Genomic DNA, 24,320 nt, shown 5'->3' on the forward strand with positions numbered 1-24,320 from the left:
ACACGGTATATATAAGTACAGACGTTGTCCGCGCAGATGTCAAAATGATGATCATGTCGATTATTTTTACATGTCTATCACAAATAATTGTTCACACACAGTTTTCATGGAGCTTTCACTGTTTTTAGTCCACCTAAACAAGAATAATGTGCCAACAGCCGTCATTGCACTGACAGGTGGCCAAACAGTGGAATGATGGACGTCATTATAACTCAAAATGACGGACGTCATTTTAAATGGACAGGAAAAAACGTTGTGTGAACATAGCTTACAGCTGACTTAGACTGTGGTGCAGAGACATTAAAACATGAAAAATATTTATTAAGAGGTTTGTGCCTAACAATACATTTGGCCATTTTATTCCAGTATATTTTCATTTATATACCCCCCAACCCACCCCCCACTGCCTGCATCACAGTGTGAGAATTGATTGACTTTTCAAAGCTTTTTGTACATGGTGTTGCTCATGGTAAGGGCAATGGTCACAATCATGCTGAGATGACTTTTCAAAGTATTGTATGTATTTTTTCCAAGATATAGTACAAATGTTTGTTTTTCACAGCTAAAATAACATCTATACATCACATATGATTTAAATCACAATAGAATATTGATGCATTTCATTCAAACCCTTGGGCTGTAGGAGCTGCTTTTCACTTTAGACAGATTTTTTTAATAGAAACTATATTTTACTACTAGAAACAAGTAAAGGATTAAAAACATAACTGAGCCTGCAGGGGATTTTTCTGTGTAAAACGGTCTAAATAGTATCCAAAATTAAGAGAACTGATTAATATTGACATGTTATAGTGTCCTTGTGTGTCGTTTTATATATGTATTAGTGTTATAAAGCATTAATACTAGGAGCATCGATAGTACTGTATGTATGTACTGTATATTACTAATGCAAGGGTACAATAGACTGGGTGTATGTGAGCTATCATGCACATAGTCTACCATATCCATCACCTGAATCAGGGCATATAATTGCCTAAACTATTGTATATGTCACACTTTCAACAACTTCATAAAAATAAAACCTAATAGCATCTAAAATCTATAGTTTCAGCGCCTTTTCATGCTTGCTGTCTTCTTTTTTTCTCCTAATCGTTGTTTTTGGGTTGTCTATTTGTACTTTTTTTGTGGAATATTTTCTTCGTATTCAAAAGTAAACTGTCTAAATGCAACTCTAGTAGTAATAGTACTCTAGTAAATAGCATTTTATACTTTTTATAAATCTTTCTACACATGATCTAAATGACAGATGAATCTTAAAGGGGTTCTGCCACCAACTGACTAAAATTTATTTTACTGCAGAACAGGTTTCTAAACCTAATTGCAATGTACACTGTTTACCAATAATCTTGCCCTGTAAAGATAAATACCTTTCATAACAGGAAGGGCACCCCCTGCTGTTACTAGTAAAGGCTCCCTGTCCGTCCATGTTAAAAGATTTCCTGGACAAGCATGCGTACTTCCCTCTCTGTACATGCTGTATAAAAATCCCTCCGCCTGGGGCCGGATGTATAAAGTCTATTATCCATGCAGTGGCTGGGTGCTTCCTGCTGAGAGAGGATTCTTAGCAACCACATAGATAATGTTTTATATTCTATGCAGCAACAGCTGAGGGCGATGTGCAGGGGTTTTATTATGGTGCAGGGTGACTGTGACAGCTGGAGGCACCTTGTGGTGGACGGGCTATATACTACACAGGGTGTCCCCAGCTATCACAGTCCTCCAGCAGCATAATAGATAAAGCCCCTGCACAGCGCCCCCAGCTGAGAGGGAATCAGTGTGTGTGTGTCCACAGTGTGGGGATGGTGGGGGTGGTAGTGATGGGGTCGGCTGGGGGTTAGTAAAAGTAGCCCCTCTTCCAGGGCACTATTTTCACTATTTGGGCTGGGGACTGCTCCTTTCAGTCAGTGGAGGCCGCTGACTGAGGTTCAGCATCTGCTCACTTAGAAGTGGAGTAGGCAGAAGAGCAGAAGCAGCCCACTGACAACCCAGAGAAGAGGACTGCCTGCTGCAGGATGGAAGGAGACCACCCTCACCAGGCAATAGGTAAGTAAAAACCCTACTGACCAAAATAATGACAGAACTATTAACCAAAATACGATCTGTTAACATAGCCATAATATGTTAAATAAGTAAGCTTGTCTGAAAATGGCTTAAGTCTCCTATACTATCACAAAAAGGTACATAAGTGATACCAGCTTGTATTAATAAGTACCCCACAAGGTGGTGCTAGAGAGGATGCTTACAAAGTTTAAAAAAGATAAATACACAAAACTAAAATTCTGGTTTTATTGTGAACAACAAATACAATTTAAACTCTTTCTCTGCAGAGTATACACATGCCCTTAACGTTAACAGAGCTTACATATGGCAAAATAATCTGTTTCAACATATTTTCTATGAGTAGGTATTACTCTTAATGTGTCTTGTGAAAATGCAGAACAAAACTTAGTTCAAAAATTACAGTATGCAAAGTTAAACATTAGTGGCTCCAGTGATGAAATCATTCTGTTTTACTCTAGTCGGAATTATTCTTTTTACAGGAAAGAATAAAAATTAATGACCCCTTGTTTCCCAAGGTCCTGAATAAATTGCATGGTATTGATCTTTATACAAATGATCTGCTTGCTTAATTACAATGTATATCGGAAGGAGTCTGAGCATAGAAACATTTTGCAATCCATTAATATCATAGAGGATGCATAAAGTTCAGTAATGTACGTAAATAAGAAAATAAAAGCAAACCAATATATCTTTTGGGATTTTTAAAGAAGAAATGTTGTATCTTGTCAGCAGCTGTGTAATTCCTTGTGAGAGTTATTAGCATTTATTACCATTTATTGACTACTACATATCGGATTAATGGTTAGGAGGAGATATATTTTAAGAACAAGACTTTCTGGACTGTTTCGTAATGACTGCGCTATGAAAAATAACAGGAAGTGCACTACTAAAGTTGCATGTCAATTAGAAAATAGGTCTTTTTACATCCCAGCTATGCAAACTTCTTCTCCAGACATCATAAAACGTTGCTTCTTGCTGCCACATTTGGAGGTAGCATCTCTACAAATGAATATTAAAGGGTTGCTTCCTCTTTTAGGTGGCAATGGGGAGCAGGCTTTTTGTCTCTTTGGAGTAGAGATATGATGCATACTTTTCCCATTGAAAATTGCTTGGTTTATAATACTCCTAATGCCTAAAAGAAGACACACTACCCACTCCGTTAGACCTCAGCTACACATACTACGCAGACTTTACATATAGCTACACACACACACACACTGACCACTCAAACTGATAAAGTATTTTCACTATAACTCATCAGTAAACTATAGAACTTAATTTACCGGACTCTATTGCTTGTCTATTGAACATAGGATACAGACTGTATAATAGCTGACCATCTCTTAAAGGAGCTTTCAAACCCATTCCAAATGCCGTAATAGGCCCCACCACCAAATAAAAAAATATCTGAGGCAAACATGTATATAAACAAGTGTAATAAAGATAACTAATGTTATTCCATGTTAATAGGGTCATGGTATTATACATGAAACCCATTGAGCAACTATATACTTTTCTAAAATATTTGCATGGCTCTTATTTAATACAAAATAACACTGCTATAGACACATTAGTTTGTCCGTTTCATACTTGCAATGTTATCTTGCATTGAAGGCAATGAGCCAAAACAGTAGGGCAAACCTGTATGTGTGAAATGACACTATATTCCCATAAGCATTGCCAGAATATGCAACTATTTCTGTGAACTCACATTTCACCTGTAAAATACAATAAAAAATATAAACTGACATTATTGATTTTTGGATAATATCCAAACAACCTGCTTTCTGGCATTATCCACAAGCTGCAGTGTTAAGTGTATAAATATATACACATCAAATCAGGCTGAATTTGCAGCTCACTTGGGAAAAATAAGCCAGAGTGACACATTGCTGCTATTTGAATTGCTATAATAATCCTCCTATGACTTATCAGACACTTGGTAAAAATACACCTATTCATTCTTTTCAGACCCCCTAACCTATACTGACAGATTCGCTTTCAACAAATTCATTGTTTGAGTTTAGCCTGAACTAGGAATAATTTCCAATTGTGTCTAGGCCGACTTCTCTGTGAATGACTTGTTTCTTTTGCAGTGCTCAGTGTATGCCAATGATGAGCAGATGCAGGATTGCAACCTTTACATGGCAGATGTAATATCAGGCAGTCTTTCCTAATTTCCCCCAAAGCTTTTACATGCATAATAGATGCATTTTCCTTAACAGTGATGCATGTGATTAAGAAAAGCTATTACTGACCCTTTGCCATTACATCGCTTAATTCTTGACTCTGTTACATGTAGCTGTCATACAGCAGTAACAACACAGCTTGTTTAATGTACATTTCAGAGACCTCGACACTGTTTAGATTATGTTTCTCACTTACTTCAATAGAACTCTAATCTCTAACTTTTCCACTCAGGCTTCAAACAGAAAGGGAAGCTAGTTACAATTTTTCACACTCTACAGACATGGATTTAATGAAGCATATCTCTGTATGGCTGATGGGATGGGGAAGGTTCTGTCACTAATTCACTGTCAGGGAGGCCTGAGAGGTATAAGGGAAAAGTAACAAAGAATAAAGCTACCTAAGTAATATGGCTGACAATAGCAGCTGTCACAGCTGCTTGACTTGCCTATGTTTGAAGCAAGAAAAAACGGGAGAACTACTCCATTTTGTGTGCCCTTACAATGCACACTCATCGCCATTATTCCTACAGTGCCATTTGTTTCATTCCAGCTCAGCAGCATTGGTACACTTGATTACTATGGCTAGACCATGTGAGTAGCCGAAACGTCGCGCACTGGTGTGTCATTAAAACACGTTTTTCAACTTTATTCCTGGACGTGCTGTCTCCTACTTCATTGCTACAGTATTACATTATCATATGTTTGAAGAGCCCTACATTCAGAATCTCACCATTGCATATAGTTAAACAATTCTATTATTAAAAAGTGACAATAAAAAATATTTGATGGTGGGTGTATTGAAGAGAGACACATACAATCACAAAAGAAAACCCAAATAGACAATTAAATCAGGACTTATTAAAGGGGTTGGCCACTTTATAGTAAAATTGCTCAGTGTACAGTATAAGTGAGTGTACTAACTGCACTTACTGACATCAGCTCTCTGTGTACCTCATAGAGCTAAAATCATGCTCCCCTTCTCCAGGTTGAGCTATCCTGCTCTGTGGTGATTCTGTCCATAAGATAGCCAACATAGAGGAGCATGTGACTATTCCCCACCCTTAGGTTTTTAGCACTGAACCTGTATATGTCTATGATGGACACTAAGGACAGAGCATTGTCACATGCTCCTCCATGTCAGCCATCTTATGGACAGAATCACCACAGAGCAGGGCAGCTCAGCCTGGAGGAGGGGAGTCTGATTTTAGCTCTATGAGATACACAGGGAGCTGCTGTCAGTAAGTGCAGTGAGTACAATTACTAATACTGTACTTTGAACTATTTAACTATAAAGTGGCCAACCCCTTTAGACATGGGGGGACATTTATTAAGTGCAGTGTTTTTTTATGCTGGGCTTAAAAATATCCCAGCAGCTCCAGAGCTCAGAGGATTTATGTAGCAGTGCACTGCCTCTACATAAATCCCGTGCACATGGAGCCTGTTCGTGCGAATGAATTGAAACAGACGCCAGTTCAGAGCTGGTGTAGGTTTCACTATAATTTTTCCTTTGAGAAAATGATAAATGCGGAGCACGCAGAGGCCGCGCCCCCTCTGCCGCACCCCCCTGTAACGCCCCCTCTCCACCCTACTGGCGATCAAGCCCATCTGCGCAACAAAAAGGCATTTTGGCCTTTTAATAAATGTCCCCCATGGTGTCAAGAGAATTAAAAAAAAAACTATCATTATGTAACAGTAAATATGATTGGTGCAATTAACTTCATACAGTACACAGAGAGCATCTCAAGTTCTGAAGAGCCCTATTCCTTTACAGGAATCATTAAAGGGGTAGTGCGGCGGTAAAGAATTATTCACAGAATAACACACATTACATTACATTACATGTGCTGAAACTATGGGCGTGGGAAAAATAGACATGCAAACGGATGCGTACGAACCGCAAACATACGCCGTAGTACAGTTATGCTTCCCTAGCTTGTTTCGAAGCGATCTGAGGCAGGTCATTTACTTGGAAATCTTCACCCAGCCCCGTAAACCACACAGAACCTTTTGGATCGAAAAATCAAATTAAATTTGGCTGAAATAAGTACTTCCCACGGGACCGCATGGAAATCCACGGCCGTGAGTTTCAACATTTCCGTCCTCAAACAATGGTCTTGTTCATTTTTCACGCCGCTGTATACGATCTGGCAGTATCGTATACTTTCAAGCGAACGCATCAACCTCAAAACTACGTGCGTATATTTGTGGTTCACACTGGAAACATACGCAGTGTGAACATAGCCTTACTGTGCACACACACACACAGCACAATTATTGTGGATTTCTCTAACAACCCCTGATCTTTTTTGGGTCAAACTATTGCAAAAACAATGGACCAGGACTGCTCAGTCACCATGGTTTAGAGAGCCAAGTGAATCAACAAAGCAAGTGTATTGTGTATTGACTAGTATTTCGTAGCTTGCAAAGAAAGTTTAGTACAATGTAAAAAATAGCCGGCTCACTGAAGTGTTTGGAATGAGTGGCACAGATGCCCTTACCATCTGCATGTCTCATCAATATCCTTCCTGTACTACAGAGGTTGCAAGGTTTTCCTCTTTGTCTCTGCTTTACCTTCTCTCCTTTACCTCTTTGATTTATGTTTTAGAATCAATGTTAGCTCTTTCTCTGCTTCCCCCATATCTCTAATAATATAATTTTCCATACTGTACAACGTTTTCTGTTTATAATTTGTGTACATAAGAATATTCAGCCACAAGAACTGGTAAATGCCTGCATTATCATCCTTTCTCAACTCTTTTCAGCAGTGCTGTAGTTATAGCTGTGCCTGGATGTTCAATTTGACAACACATTTATCCGTCACTGCTACTTCCACTGGGATTCTCACTGTTTCTTAGGGTACTAAATAGCAAATTTGCCAAATTGTATAGCAATCTTATCTTTGTGTGTTAGGCAGACTTGCCATTCAAGAGTCTCAGAAAGCTAAGTAATCACTTATGTTAAAGCTGAATGTGTGTTCGTGTCCCTTTCAAGAGCATAAACATGTTACCTATAATAAAATAAGACATGGACAAATTTGTTTATTCATTTAATACTACATGTGTTTTGGGCCCTAATGAAATTGTTACAGTAGGTTAGTTAAACAGTAGTAGTCCATTATATGTATGCTAAGTAGTCCTCGATATTCATGAGCACCAGCTCCTTCTGCCCACCAGCAACTGATTGGCAGTTGTCCATCTATACTGTGCAAATATACTATATTTAGATAAACAGCTGTCAATTAGCAGCCAAGGGGAGGAGGAAGTTGCATGGCATAAAGTCCATTCTTTTTCTGTCAGTCTGGACAAGGTAGGATGATGGTCTAAAGACAAAACGGCAGCCATAGAGTGGGGCAGGTGCAAAAAAGGTACCTATATGATCCCCTCTTTGTAGGTAACTGGAAACTAGCAGTATAGATATTTGTGCATTAATTTCCCTTTAAATATGTACAAATTTAGTTGCTGCCAGTATGAAGGGTTACTGGCTACTTCCTCCGGTGAGCGACACTATTGTATAATGAACCACACAATTAACAGGGACTCCTGTCAAAGGCCACACTCCCTGCTCCTGTACACAGAACAATGATAAATAAAGTTATGATCACTCACTTAACATTTCCTGGGTGTACTGTGAGAGTGCCCAGTCCAAGACAATTATGCAACAGTAAGTGAGTGGTAATGCCGGCACTGTACATATTCACTAAGCGTAGTGTGAGACAGCTTGGAGAAAGTAGAAATAGTGTATGGATCAAAGTAGCACTTTGTGCATTTTCTGTCAATATAAAACTAAGTTACCTCCATTTTTCCTGCAGCTCTTCCTCTTTTCACCAAGTTTAGCTATCCTTGTTTCTCATTCAATGTAAAGAGTGCTGCTGATGAGATTATTTGCTTCTTATCTAAGGGACCAGGAGAGCAGTGATATAATAGATGAATCTTTACACTGATAAGCTGCAGACTCAAACAACTACACACACTCACACTTTTTTGTCTTTTCTGTGTGCAGACTCAAGGACACAGGCTAAGGCTATGTTCACACTAAGTAAATTAATGTGTGCGCCTGAAACTACAGTCGTAGAAATATGGCCATACAGGCTAGTCGTGAAACTACGGCCGTTGTTTAATTTTGCTTCCTAGGCTGTTTCTAAGCGGGCTGAAACAGGTCATTAGTTTGGAATTCTGCACCCAGCCCAATAAATCACACAGAAAATGTTTAATTTTAAAATCAAGTTTAATTTGGCTGAAATAAGTATTGACATGTTCATTTTTCATGCGGCTGTATAAACAACGGCCGGTGTCTGATACCTAGTGTGCATTGTACGACCATAGTTCGTATATATTGCAGCCATAATTGGCCGTAGTTTTACGGCGAGAACTATGGCCGTAGTTTTACGTAGTGTGAACATAGCCTAAAGTTGCATCTTATATGATACTTTATGGTGTGTCTTAGCAGAGGTAAGTTCTATTTCACAGATCTATTATTTGCTGCATGTAGGTCTAAGAACAAGTGCACAGGCACAGTCTAGTCTAAGTTTACATTAAATTTGATACTATTAGTAAATCTGCCCCAGGGAGATTTTTAAATATTTAAACTATAAACTATTTTCTTTAAAGGGGTTATCCAGCGGGGAAAAAAATCTTCCAAATCAACTGGTTTCAGAAAGTTATATATATTTGTAATTTACTTCTATTTAATAACCTCAAGCCTTCCAGTACTTATCAGCTGCTGTATGTCCTGCACAGTGCTCTCTGCTGACATCGCTGACCGAGACAGCAACTTTCTCTGGGTCAGACTTAAAAGAAAACATTTCCTGCAGCACATACAGCAACTGATAAGTATGGGAAGTCTGGAGATTTTTAAATAGAAGTAAATGACAAATCTATATAACCTTCTGACACCAGTTGATTTGAAAGAAAAATATTTTTTGCTGTATAGTTCCTTTAATCACACAGAGTGTATAGAAAAATCCAAAAATCTGTGTCCACCACTAGCATTTAACATTTAGGTTTATTTATAACATTACCTAAATAGCGTAATTGCATTTGGACTCTCGCTTCGGACTTGTTGGTGTGATAAAATTAGGATTCCCTTAAATTCTTTAGTATTAGTATGGTAATGTTTAATATAATTATTTATTTATAGTCATTTATTTATTTTTGTGATTATATTTGTCTTCTAGGATGACAAAGAGGAGCTTAAACGATTTATCATTTATTCATTATTACACTACATACTAGCCTGTTTTTGCATCCCCAGTTACAGGGGAAAACAGCCCTGGTGATGTGACAGTCATCTAATCCCAGCTGAGCAGGTTCTAGTTAAACTTAGCAGCTCTGTCTTTTGACTGTTGGCCAGCCGATCACATGATCACTGGGACCAACACAGACAACAGCTGCTGTCGCCTCTGTTCCTGTATTATATGCCCAGCTCTTATTGAGTGATGTGTATACAGAGACTGATAAAGCAGAAACATTAGGAATATGTATAGCTTCTACACTGGATGCTTCTAGACAGCTGGGGACCTAACCTGTGGCAAGATCCACTTGGCAACAATTCTGTGGTGCCAAGAAAGCACAACGGTGCATGTTAAAGACGCTTCACAACCATCTTAAATCACATACGAGTGGTCCTTTAGGAGATTAGATTATTTTTCATTGAGGTAATGTGTATTTAATAACAACAAGAAACATATTGTGGAAAATTCATTAAGACTAGCATACTTGTACGCTGGTCCTAAAGAAATCCCCACCCCCAATAACCCCACGGATATACCAAGAGACCATGCTTTCTCCAGGCCTTGCCAAACCTGCACCTTTTCTGTGGCATATGCAAGGCCCATACAATGATAAATGTTATGCACTGTGCACATTAGTAAGTCTGCAAAATAAAATTCTCTTTGTTCTTTTCTTACCTATAACTGTTGCATGGGAAGCAGTGTAACCACAATTTCTGCTCAAACATGGATTACCCAACTTTCACACCATTTCCAGTGGGCACACTAAGCATTGGTGCCACCTTCTTCTATGCTGCATAATTAAATGGATTAATACTAGGAGCCATAATGATTATCACCAGGCTTTTTTTTCACAGAACACATATGGATGCATTAGCTTGTAACATATATATATATATATATATATATATATATATATATATATATATATATATACTTTAGTTGTCTGCTTAACTATGAATTAGTTAAAAAATCATAAATATTATAAATGTTATGTGATACAGACAACAGCTGGACCAATTGAAATATCATAAATGTCACTTTTCTGTGCTGAATTTCTAAATTTCCCATCCACACAATGGCTAAAGCTAGGAAACTAGATCCTGGGTGAAGTAGCTATACCTAGTGGGTGCTTACAGTTAATGCTGAAACTCCAGCAATACTTGATGCATGAGAACATATAAAAAGAAGATCAAGGAGTACAAGAGAAGTAAAATGTCTTCTGATTTGACACATCAGGAAGGCATCAAGCACTGTTGCCTAGATAGATGATATCAGCTAAGAACCTACATTATCCCCAGCTGCATATTCTCTTCTTGCCAGACATCCAGTATGCTGGGGACCTGGATGTGGGGGAGGGAAAGAATAGGAAACAGAGTGATTAAGAAAAAGAAATAGAAGAGGAAGAATGAGGATGAAGGAGAGGTAGAGAGGAAAAGCTTGCAGCCACTGTAGTATAGGAGGGATATTAATGAGACATGCAGATGGTGGGGGCATCTGCTCTGCTCATTTTATACACTCACTACAGCGAGCTGGGTGTTTCGTATATCATTATAACCTTACATCACTGGCTAGGAAATGCAAGTCAATCCCCTGGTCCACTTGCCTTGTCTTGTGCTGTCTGCTAGCATTGTGCTTGGCTCCCTGGATGATGGTGACTGAGCAGTCCTGGTCCACTGTCCCTGGCATTGCTTGACACAGAGGAGAGCAGATGCTGCAAGAGGAATCCGCAGCCACGGTGCTGTAGTGTGTGTGTGTGTGTGTGTGTGTGTGTGTGTGTGTGTGTGTGTGTGTGCTCAGGAAAGCTGTGCTGGCCAGATGGGGATGCTCTAGGACATGAGCCTGCTGGAAGCACAGCAACTTCCCCGGGATGGATTTGTGTCTTGGATCTGTGTTCTGCTCATGAGAAGGGGACAGTAGCCCAATCAGAAGTGTGTGGGATTTCCTTGCCTACCATTGGAGTTCTGTGAAATGTCATGCAGTTCTGTCACTTCTCCTCCCCCTCATAAGCACAGAGTTGCCTCCAATATCCCACTATAAACAAAGTGGCTTGTCCACAAGCAAAGCCATTCCTCCCCAAGTTACCGCAGCTCTTGCTCAGTCCCAGCATCCAAGAAGGATCCCAGTTATGACCTCCTGCACTAAGGGTTAATCTCCTTCCATTCTAGAATATGAGGTGGTCGATGACCCTCCAAGTCCTAGTGTGGGACATCTGCATGCAGCCTGCTTGTCTAGTCGCTTTCTTCCTCTGGAGTGCCAGCATGCACCGCTATGGATGTGGCCAATAAAGGACAGAAGAACAGCTTACTCCTCCACAGCTCCATGGTGATCCAAGACTCCGGGATGAGGAACGGCAGAGGGCTGCAGGACCAGTGGGCTGACACAGTGGCTGTGAGACCAAGGAGCACAGAGAGACAGGTGACCGTGCACAGGAAGCTGCTGGTGGGCTTTGCTCTCTCGATCTTGGCTCTGATTGTTGTGACTATAATTGCAGTCTTCCTCAGTGTTCGCTTTGAGGAATGCTCAGATGCCTCCACCAGGACAATGAATGGCAGCATCCTGGAGGCAGCCAGGTTCAACCAAAATCTGGAGGTAGAGAAGAATGCTGGGGATGGGAGCAATCATCTGCAGGAAAAGGAGCAGGAAGAAGACTGGAAGCCATGGACTTACCTGAGATTACCCACACACCTGAGACCACTGCACTACAATCTCATGATCACTGCATTCATGGAAAACTTTACTTTTTCTGGAGAACTTAATGTGGAGATTGAATGTCTAAATTCCAGCAGATACATCGTGATCCACGCTCACAGGATCAACGTGGAGAGAGTCCAAGTGGCAGAGGACAAGGTGGCAGGGGACGTCAAAGTTTCCAACTTCTTTGCTTATCCGCCCAACCAGGTTTTAGTGGTTGTTCTAAACAGGAGCCTGGAGACCCTGAAAAGTTATAACCTAAAGATCATTTATAATGCTATTATAGAGAATGAATTACTGGGCTTCTTCCGGAGTTCTTATGTGATCCATGGAGAAAGGAGGTAACTATATCCATACTACTAATGGACACTAATGTACAGCATATCAAATAGAAAGCTCTCCATAACTGATTGTCAAAGGTTTCCCATTGTGGGCTCTCTTTGTCTTCTTCAGCTCAGCTTAAGGTTACTGTATAATGACAGGGAAAACACCCACCTAGCTGTAGTGAGGAGATGCCCCCACCATCTCCCTGTCTCATTGATATCACTCCTTTACTACAGTGACTGAATGGTTTCCTTCTCTGCCTCTCCTTCACCCTCACAGCTCTACCATTTATTTGTATTAATCTGTTCCCACTCTCTCCATCCCCCATATCCAATTCATGTGCCCATGTCTGCAAAGAACAGGATATGCAGCTAGGGAAACTGCAGGATCCTTGCTGATCCATCTAACAATGCCTGATGCCTTTTTGATGTGTTACATTATAAAACATGACATTCCTTTTGTACTTCTTCATCTGTCTCTCATATATGTGCATGCATCAAGTATATGTGGAGTTCTAGCCTCTACTAAGTGCACTAGACAGAGTTACTTTACTCTTGGGAGGCAGTTTCATCCCATTTGCTATATAGGCACTGTATCAGGTGACATTATATTGAAAAAAATAAATACAAAGTGTGACAACAAAAGTTACAGTTCATAATAGTATAATAATAATAATAATAATAATAATAATAATATAATAACATAATGCAGCCTCTATTGCATTGCAGGGCAGGTGAAACAGGTGCAACATTCTCAAGACAATGAATAAAACTTAAGCAATGTCCCAGTTTGTATTGACACAAGCCTAAACTCTAGGGCTTTTTTTCCAACTCTGTTGTGTTAATATGTAAAAAAGGAGTTGACATAGCGCACCCTAAGGGAAGGTGTTGGCAGCCTGGAAGTAGCTGTACTTTACTTTTTCTCCCTTGTTGTAGCAATTAAGATCTCCATATTGATTTGAAAGTGTGATACATCACATGGAAAGCAGCGATGGGACACATCCACATGCAGTTAATTAACTTGTTTATCATGGTTTCAGTAATAATAAAATACATGCTTATTGGCTTCATTCACCAACATTTGATTTGTCATGTGTTTGGGGATAAAAGAGAAATGTCAGTTTATCTTTTTACTGCTAGCTCCCAACTGACAGTCCTGTAAAGAACAGGGAAACTTCATACTGCAAAATCTCATTAGCATGCATTTTATTTGCTATGCCTTCCTTTTAATTACTGCACTGGGGTAGACTCTCCAAATCTGCATAAACTACTCCTAATTTGTATAATTTGCATATAATTGAAAAGCCTCCAGCAAAGTGTCACACAGTGCATGCCACAGTATGTAAAAATGACAGCCACTGTAAATTGCATCTGACAAACGTAGACACAATCTACACCACCTTGCCCTAGTTTTGCAAGTAAAGCCATTCCTTATTAAATTATTAACAATATGCGCTTGTTTGTAAAAAATCAGCGGGGAGCAGCAGGTGCTTCTTAGCAATACACCCTCTTTGATACATCCTTGTAAGTAGCTTGTGCACCCATGTTAATATGTACAGTGATCAATGTTGAAGCTGTGGATAAAAACTACTTACATATTGAGTTTTAAAGAACATATACCCTAATACAAGAATGTCCCTGACTATAATTAAGGTTGTGACAGATAATTGCTGGGTAAAGTAATTTTTTATTTATATCTATTCTGGAAAAGTGCAGTGCTAATATGGTCACTAAGGTGGAAAAAAGGGTCCAGAAGGGTCAATACTCAGCTTTCCTAGGTTCTTGAACAGCACAGCTGCTTAGTTAGAGAATAGGATAGGTGCAGGGAATGCAACATAAGTGGCACATTTGTGATTGTTGCATTTACCTGGCTATTACCTGACTTTCCCAAACTTAGAAGCAGCTCAAAAGAATGTTTATATGTAAAACTGTTTAATAACGTGTGATTTCTGCCCAAAGGAGTTTTTCAGACTAATCTGAAATATCTGATAGTTTCTTAGTGGGTTTCTACAGTTCTACAGTTGCTCAGTTTAGGAAGTTGGGGGGATTTGGAAAGTGGGGGATGCCCATTAATGTTGTGTGTTTGTGTGTTTTTTTGTTGGCACATAAAGAATATAGAGTAATTCAAAAACCTTGATGCTGTAGAATTTTTAATGAATCAATGCTAAATCAAGGTGCTAAGGTAATCATTACTAGAATGATGACAAAAACGTATAACAGTGAAAGAAAGTATCAGTTGTAGCGGTTTAAGTAGTAGAATTAGCAATGCAATTTTCTTTAAAATGCAGCATGCGCTGGATGTGAATTTGATCTGAATTTTTCTTATAGGTTTCTGTATAGGGCAAAAAAATGACAGGAAAAAAAGACAAGCAAAAACACACTTAATAAGAATGTCGCCATGCAATAAAAAATTACACTATAAAATTTTCATTTTATTTCAAAAGAACATTATTTAAGGGAGATCTATTGGTAATATTAGACTGAAATCACATATTTTGGAGGATATTTTGTGGCCACAGGTTACTTTAAAGTGTATGGTGACATATGAAACGCACTTCAAACAAAGGAAAATAATTTATTAAAGTATATGTGCCAGTTTTCTGGTGTACAAAAGGCACACAAAAAATTACCAAAAATCCCAAATGTATGACTTATTTCCCAGGTTTGAACCTTTTTTGTCACTTTGAGAAAAGTAGAAAAGTAGGCGGAGCGTGGAGGGAAGAGCCATGACCTCTGGTGGTCCGACAGATTTATATTATTTTACAGTATATCATTATTATGATGCACTCAAAGGTGCACCCTATTTATTTGAAGACTTTGTCATGGAAGTCAATGTAATGTTTAAGTTGACTTTAGCTGTAGTTTGACTGTGAATGGAAACGGCTGCTTCACTAAAAAACTGTTGATAACTCTGTTTCTATCTACAGTATCACGTTTGCTACATTGTAAGAACGGGCATTATACACAATTATTGGTAAAAAGATAATGATTTTGTGAGTCATTATTTCTTAATCACATCGGGACTGCCATAATTTGCTATCATAGGACAACCACTATATTTAACAATTAGCATTAACACACCGTCATTGCTCTTTGTTATGGCTATGGTTATCCGAACAGCCTTACCCTTCCATAAACACAGTGTCCAGTGTGGCAGAAATGTTTATCTCTGTCTATCTCTGTTGCTCCCCACTTCCTCTAACTTGTTGATTCTGCAAAAAAAAAAAGCCCACTCCATGGAAAAAGGGTAGGTCACCCCTGGAGCCATTGATTGACTAACATTTCTTTCAGGATTGACATGCTAGAGGAGGCAGGGGACAGCAGAGGGCAGTGGGAACCAAGAGCCATCAGAACAGCGGCTGTGGTAGTGAGTAATCTTTGTTTTTCTGTTAAGGAACCCTAACTCTGGTTTGAAAAAGATTGCCACACTGGACAACCCCTTTAAAACAATATATAACAAGTTAATAATGGTATAAATATGTACCAACATTTTTTACATTAAAAGTGAACAATGTAGTCTACATTGAGACTGTGGCATACAGGAACGTTGACAATACATCTACATGCAAAAAAGTTGCTTTACATATACCCTCTCTTAAACTGATCTAGATGCACTGTATTAGCATTAACAAGATCTTGTTGTCCTTCCCGTAATACTCTCCACCTAAACATAATCATAAGGATCATTAGGCTCATCTCTTAGGGTCCATTTACACAGAAAGATTATCTGACAGATTATCTGCCAAAGATTTGAAGCCAAAGCCAGAAACAGACTATAAACAGAGATCAGGTCATAAAGGAAAGACTGGAATCTCTCCTCTTTTCAGATCCATTCCTGGCTTTGGCTTCAAATCTTTGGCAGATAATCTGTCAGATAATCTTTCTGTGTAAATGGACCTTTAATCATGCTGGTTATGGCGGTATGGTTTTACTGGTCCTCTTTTGCATGTATAATAACACTGTTTTACTGGCAAATGCTCTGTAGTATTGTTTGCTTGGTTTATACAAAAAGTGAAAACTCACCTCATGAAGAAGACGTGATTGAGTTAAGGATGTACATCTTTCCTTATTCTTGTTTAGTTGTTGTTGGCTGAGTTTCTCTGTTACATAATAACCTGATAAAGTGAGAAAATGAGAAATGTTTAAAGTTCCGAGAACAACTCATTACTGCAAATGACGGTCAGATAAAATAGAGCATGTTCATCCATGGAGACTTAGAAGCAAAGGATGCTGCATCTACTCTGAATTAAGGTTGGAATAAATAATTGTAGAAGTTGCTATAAAGACCTCAACATCTAATTTCAGAAACTAAGAAAGTTCTAAAAAACCAATCTGTCTCTAGGTGGCTCAATGAAATAACAACTATGCATTGTATATTATCCTAACAAGGGTCAATTACATGGCTACCCATTACTAAAGTGATCCACAGGCAGAATGATATTCAGTAATCCCATGGAAGAAAAGTTCAGCATGTCCAATCAATACACATTCTGTGGTAGTGACAGAGAAGATACGTTTTCTTTCGACCTTTCTAGGCTATATTCCTAACACAAAGGGATATAATTAGTGATCTCACCATATACTGTAACATTAGTAATAGATCTGTTCTATAAAATACTGTACACTACTTATAGCCTGAAAACATATCTGCCCATTTTCGTAATTGCTGCATAAGAACCTAGTAACAGTTTAGGTAAATTTGTTTTGAAGTGTCCCAACATCTCAAACATGTTTTGGTTTGAATGTTAAATTGAAGATGTTACCCAACCTTACCAGGTACAGAGCTGCAGACACAGGTAGATATAAGTTATAAAAGTGGTAGCATTATAAAATTGCATTTTCCCTTGGAAGCTAAAGTGACACAGAAGTGAGGTTGGGCCATAGCATGCAGTCTTTTCCCCACTTGTTCCTTCTTTGAATAATTGATGTACAGGGCTGGAGGCTCAGCCCTGTACGTCAATCGGTCAAGACAAGAAGGGTTTGGCAGAAGGCGAGCATGCTGTTCCTCAGCTTTGCTTCTGTGGCACTTCAGCTTCCAAGGGAAAATGCAGTTTTAAAACTCTGCAAATGGCCATCAGCAGAGATAAAGGCATTGTTTGTTTTATCGCTCTATCACCTACCTGCCTGTGTCTTCAGCTCTGTACCTGGTATGGGCCTGACAGATTCCTTTAAAAAAATCTCCTTAGTGTTATGACTTTTGGATATAAAATAAACACAAACTAGGAAATGTATGCACGAAGGACTATTTTTGTTGTCAAAATAGCCACAGGACTGAAACAACTGCAATAATAGATATAGAGATAGACTACTGAGATTCATGAATAAAGTGTGAGCCTATTCTTACCTCCCTGCGCTCCCCTGCAGTCCTCCTGCAGTGTCTTCCGCCCACTGAACAATTACATCACCACTTCCAAGACTGATTCTTCGCAGCATTGACAGTCCACTCCATGGTGCTGTAGTGCTCAGTCAGTGATTGGTTGGGAGGACTGTCAATGCTGAGATGAGTCTGTCTCGGAAGTGTTGGCGGATTCTTTAATGGGGGCCCCGAAGACATTGCAAGAGGACCCAAGGGGAGTGCAGTGTGATACGAATAGGCTCCATAGACTTACATTATGAGGCTGTCTAGTTTACTTGACACAGAGCCAAATGTCTCCTAGCTAATTCTACTTTCTGATTCTCGTCTAAACACTCAAACACTAAACCATGTCTCTGTAGCATGTAAAAAATGACATTTTTAAATGACAGGTATGCTTTAACCCCTTCAGGACCGTGCAAATTTTTGTTTTTGCACTTTCGTCTTTTCCTCTTTGCGTTTAAAAGGCCTTAGCACCTTTTTTTCACCTGCTGGCCCAAACAAACCCTTATTCTTTTGCGCCACTAATTGTACTTTGCAAGGACAGACTAAATTTACCATAGCATATGCTGCGAAATATGGAAAAAAATATTTGTGCAGTGAAATTGAAAATAAATTGCAACTTTTTAATTGGGGGGTGGGGGGTTACACTGTTTGTCCTATGATGACTTTTAAAAAATGAAAACCCTTTTAAAAATCTAAATGCTTCTTAAAATTGCTCTATTACCATGCCTATAGCGCTTTTATTCTTTGGCCTATTGGGCTGTGTGAGCTGTCATTTTTTGCGCCATGATGTGTACTTTCTATTGGTACCTTTATTACATGTATGTGACTTTTTGATCACTTTTTATTACAGTTTTTCTAGTTTGATGCAACCAAAAATTTGCAATTTTGCACTTTGGTGGATTTTTGTGCTTACGTTATTTACCATGCAAGATTAGGAATTAAATAGGGTGATTATGCATGTGACGATAGCAAATATGTTTATTTATTTACTTTTATTTATAAAATGTAAAAAGGGGGGTGATTTAAATTTTTATTAAGGAAAGTTTTTTTTTTTATTAATGCTAATAATTTTTTACACTGTAATTAGAAGTCCCCTGGGTGACTTTTATATACACAGCATTGATCTCCCATTGAGATCAATGCTGTGTATATAACATGGCACCGACCTATTAGATCGGTGCTCTGTTGGTCTGGTCTGCTGCAGACCAGATCAGCAGAATACCGACCCGGGATCAGCGTCATTCCGACACTGAGGCCTGGCGAGGTAAGTTAAACAGATTGCTCCTCCGCGCGGCCCCGCTCTGAAGTCCCCTACCTGACCAAGGACGTACAGTTGCATCCTTGGTCGTGAAGGGATTTAATCTATACCACTATATGGGCAAGCATTCTTTCTATTTCCAAAAACTCTAGTCTGTATTACTAAGTTAATAAAGCTAGTCCCCCTTGCAGAACCCACATTATTAGCCAAAAAAATACCAGTTACTAAGAATGACTGTTACTCTGGAGGAATAATTCATACAACGGATAGGCAGTGCATTGTTTTAATTTCCCCTTCAGCAGCAATGCAAAGGAATTGAAAATTTGCTGCTGGATTCCTCCATAGATTACAGATGATCATGGCAGATCCCAACAGCACAATGTAATAAGCTAATCATCAGGGGATCATTTTAACAAAAAGAAATTTTCCAGAGAGGATAATTACAGTAAATTTAATTACTATATTCTGTTAGTTTCTAATATGCTGCTTCAGTTGAAACCTAACAGAATCTAAAAGTAAGCTTCAATAAAGGGCAGACTTGTCTTTACCTTCCTGCTTGGAGAAAGGAATATTTCTCTGAGTGGCTAGTCCAGCAGATAGATATGGCTTATGTAGTGAAGTGTATATAGCCCATGAAGTACACATGCTATCCTTATCTGTAGTACTGTACCCATACATGCTCAGTATTCTAGGCAACTTGTGGTAACCTGTTTAAATTCACAGTAAATTATTTTACACCTACTTTAGAATGCATAAAAAAAGTTTCATAATGTTTTCTTTAGGTTAAAGCCCATTATTTGAGACTTTCTGTTTAAATTTCACATTCATGTTGCCCAAACCACCAACACTATGAGGCCATGTTCACACTACCTAAGTACCGTAGTAATCACGGCCTTTGTAACAATGGCCGTGACTACTACAGTACTTATGTAGTGCTGCCGCTGAGGGAATCCCACCCGGAGTGTATACGCATAGTATACACTCCGTCCGGAATCCCCAGTGGTGCCGCAAGAAACTGACATGTCAGTTTTCTGCGCCCGCTATTCACTGAATAGCGGCCGCAGAAAACCCTGTCAGTTCCCACAATTGAGTGTGTGGCTCTGGCCACACGCTCCATTGTGTGCAGCTGGGGATTTCAGATGTGCCCACATGAGAATTCAGCGGCAGTAAAGATTTTTTCTGACCCAGCCGGTCTCTTGCGCCATGTAAACATGGACTGAGGCTTAATATATTTTCTCTGTTTGAGTATGTAGAGAGATTTATAAGGACTGGTGGGGTAGGCAAAACCCACTAGTGAATATCCTGATGACTCTTGACAGGTTTTCTTTAAAAGGAACCTAACCTGATAAAGCTCCCAGACACAGCAAACAGAGCTCTGACACAGCTCCCCTACCATATGGGTGGTGTGTTCAGCCATAAGTTTAGTTAGTAGTAAAACAGCTTTTATTTTGGTGCGTGAGGCAAGGGAAGAGCTGTGAACTTGTCATCTGGGAGGTGCCCGGGTTTGTGACTAGTCATGGCTCTCTGCCTCGCAAAGCATGCTGACAGTCTCTCCCCCTGCCTCACGTGCCAGAATAAAAGATGTTTTCACATTAACTACACTTAAGGCTGAACACACCACTGATACAGTAGAGGAGCTGAGTCCGTGCTCTGTTTGCTGGATTTGGGAGTTATAGAAGCATGATCATGCTGATTGGTTACCTTTAAGTGAATTTGTCAGTTCCATACCAGGTATGCATATCTGTACGAAACAAAAAGAAAGACAGCGCTCCAATGGTGCCGACTTCTCTTAAGGCGTGGTGGGAACACAAAAGTGTAATGGGGACACAACTCCACAACACATATATAGTAATTGGACCACAGCATCTCCTATGATGTCTTCTCCGGGAACAAACACTGCACTTCACTCTACTCCTGAACATCTTCAGCTGATATAAATTGCATTTTTAACTGATTGATGACATAGGACAAGCTTGCTCATCCTGGTGCCATCATCATTGTATAGAGCAGGCTAAGGGACTCATGATTGTATGTGCCAGCTATTTGGTTATAACCATTTAGATGCTGCTGTCAAATGTCAAATGGCCTAAACATATTTCATTGGTCTGGTGGGGGATCAGCTACCCTTAGCAATCCATTCTCATCATAGTCCAAGGCCTCTATGAGGCTTCATGGGATGCCTGACATTAGTAATCGCTGCAGGCTGCAAAATCATGGATCAATGCAGTATATACTGCCTTGATCCCTATAAGCAATTATGGTATTGCTCATAAGTATTACATTTATGATCTTGCTAGGTAAATGCAGCATTTATTATTATCGTTAGCATAGGGATTTATCTACAAACTGCACGAAAATTGCGTGAGTATGAAGGTAAAATTGCGTGAGTATGAAGGTAAGAGATAATAAGGGACAATAATCCCTTGCACTACAGGGATTATTGTGGCAAGATCCTCAACATAAAAAGTCTGCTACATCTGGACTTAGCTTAATGCAGTACACTATGCAACCTATTCATTCCTTTATTCCATCTGGTCCACAGTGCCATGCAACCTCCTCCAAGCTTATATATGCATTATTTCCATTACTTTGCAGGACAGTGTGTCCATTTTTACAAACACAGTAGGAAGAGGCTTTGGAACTACCATTTTTAGATGTTTATGTACAATATTGATTGGAATTCTCCTCCTGTTTTCTTACTGCTTTAAACTATAGGTTCTTTTACAAGGGCAGATGAAGTGTCTGTATAAGCACCAGTCAATGATATAGGAAGTCGATGAGTGCTCATTTACTCTTATTTTAACTTTAAGTGGATATGCCATTAATGTTGTAGATAGACATGTCCCGTTAAGTTATCATTGCACAAAATGTATTAGTTTTCTGATTTACTTTACCACTAAGTAATTTTACTTTTTGTTACACTGTGAGCTCTAAGACAGTGATTGTCCTTTACTACTGGGTGAGAATCCTTTGACAGATTCATGAAAGTATGAACCTGATTGGTTTATCTCCTTTCATGACTCTAGGATATGTTTGAATTAAATTTATAACCTCAAAGCAAATCTTAATTAAAAGTCAGTAAACATTTATACTCTTAAAGGAGCTTAAAGGAAAACTGACAGCTAAAAAGAAGTGCCAAACTGCTTAAATGGCTTCAAAGTGAGATCACCTTTATACAGTAGTAGCTGCCCGTGGCTGAACTCACCTAAAATAAATTCTTTTTTGGTCATAGAGGCATGGCCAGGGCACTCTAATGCACTTAAGTGCTCTGGTCATGCCTCTTTGACACTTCAGAGCTGCGCTACAAATCCTTTATTTAGGTTATTTCAGCCTTGGACAACTATAATAAAGGTATGGGAAATCTCACTGCTTACAAAGATATGAGGCCATACAAGCAGTTTGGGGTGTCTTTTATAGCTGACATTTTCCCTTTAAGCCATCTTTGTCTTACTTAGATGACCATTCATCTGACGTCAGGTTACCCATAGCATCCCCAAACAAAATCACCTGCTGCACCATGTGCTAGAGTTTGTAGGATAGGGATCTGATAAGACAACCCTTTTAACATGTGTGTATATATATATATATATATATATATATATATATATATATATATATATATATGTGTGTGTGTGTGTGTGTGTGTGTTTTTTGTCATTATTTTCCCATTTTTTTAAAGACACAAAACTGAATACATGAAATAAATATTTACAGGAGTTGCTTCACAAGGACAATACTTTTTTAAGAGGTGTTGATTCTGGCTTCCCTACCCCAGGATGATCAGCTGTTCCCACCAGAAGAAGCAACATCTGACTGTACAAAATAAATTTATAACTGTAGAAATGTGGTATTATATACATGGATATATCAGTATATAATCAGTGTATAACTGCTTAAGGTCCTTCATTCTGGCTCATATGGGGGCCCAAGTGGTGGACCCCATCTCTGTGGCATTCATATGCAAAGCATATAGGTAGAGGTTATTTATAATACACAAGATGAATGATTTATCATATAGTTTAGAACTTGTCCATGCATGTACCAAACATTTGCATTTTCATGTATGATTTTTATTTCCATGTTTGTCTGATTTTTTTATAAAAACAGTTCTACGTATTATTTGTATGTAAAATGCTAATGAATGTAAAAAGATTTCTCTGTGTGTATTGTCCCTGTCGATCTTTCATATCAAGGTACAGAAAAATATCCAGAAATGCAGTGAAGAACACTTTAAAGATTTTTTTTTTCTGTGTGTGACGGCAGCCTAAATAGTACCATTTCCTATCCAGATGCTGGATAGTATGAGAATATGTAAACTACTCTCATGAGCACATATCTCTATCTATGACTCTATAAATAAGATTGTACCAAAGACAAGAACTGTAAATTGGCTTTAAATTAAATTTGTCCGCAAGAGGTAATAACCTCATGATGCTTTACTTAATATATTGCTAGCAAACCTCATTTGTTATAGCTTGTGAATGGTCTACCCCTCTTGACAAAGGTACCCCAGAGATCCGAACGTTTGCTGTCGGTTCTTTTATGCATGTTACACTTTGAAAAATACAATGTATTTGACACTCTGGACTTTTTGGATATATGAGAAAAATGATCCAGCTGTTTAGCTTAACTACTTATGGTGGGCATAACCCCACAAAGTACTATTATTTCATTTTAATAAGAGGAATACAATCATGCATGTTACCTTAAAAACATATCTGTGAAACAAATATATAGTAACCTTAGTGGTGTGCTGTTACTTAATAGCCACATAAAGGATGGCATATATAACCTGCTTATACAGTTTATGGAATATACAGTGGTTAAAAGAACTGATTGAGAATATACTGAATGAGTTTAGCCTCCAGTCATGAAAGCTAATTTTCTCAGTTTGTTGTTAATGAATATAATGATTCATCTATAATTATTTATTAACATGATCATCTTTCGCTCAGCTAATTTACTCTAGCAAGGGTACTACAAGTATTAGAGGACAAAAACCTCCAGAGTAACTTTACATTTGTATAGCACATACAATATTGTACATATTCTTCACAGCAATTTATTTAATCTGTGTTTGTCAGCGTGCTCACAGTGATGGCAGTTACTGTTGTAGCAGTGGGGGATATGTCACCAAGGTTTTCGTGCTATGAATGGCTTAGAACAGAGATGGTTAACCTGTTGTTTTTTT

The 24,320-nt window shown here is 38.8% G+C and overlaps 1 protein-coding gene across 1 annotated transcript in view; it reads left to right on the top strand.

The window, feature by feature from the left end:
• Positions 1-11,632: 11,632 nt before the first annotated feature.
• The window catches only part of TRHDE (thyrotropin releasing hormone degrading enzyme), a 469,889-nt gene continuing 457,201 nt past the window's right edge, over positions 11,633-24,320 (top strand). Inside the window, exon 1 of the mRNA XM_069957471.1 lies at positions 11,633-12,530. Within this exon, the coding sequence (XP_069813572.1) occupies positions 11,767-12,530 (764 nt within the window). The 5' untranslated portion in view covers positions 11,633-11,766. The remainder of the gene's footprint in view (positions 12,531-24,320) is intronic.

Source organism: Dendropsophus ebraccatus, chromosome 1 (assembly GCF_027789765.1).
Source record: "Dendropsophus ebraccatus isolate aDenEbr1 chromosome 1, aDenEbr1.pat, whole genome shotgun sequence".
In the NCBI taxonomy this organism is placed as follows: Eukaryota; Metazoa; Chordata; class Amphibia; order Anura; family Hylidae; genus Dendropsophus; species Dendropsophus ebraccatus.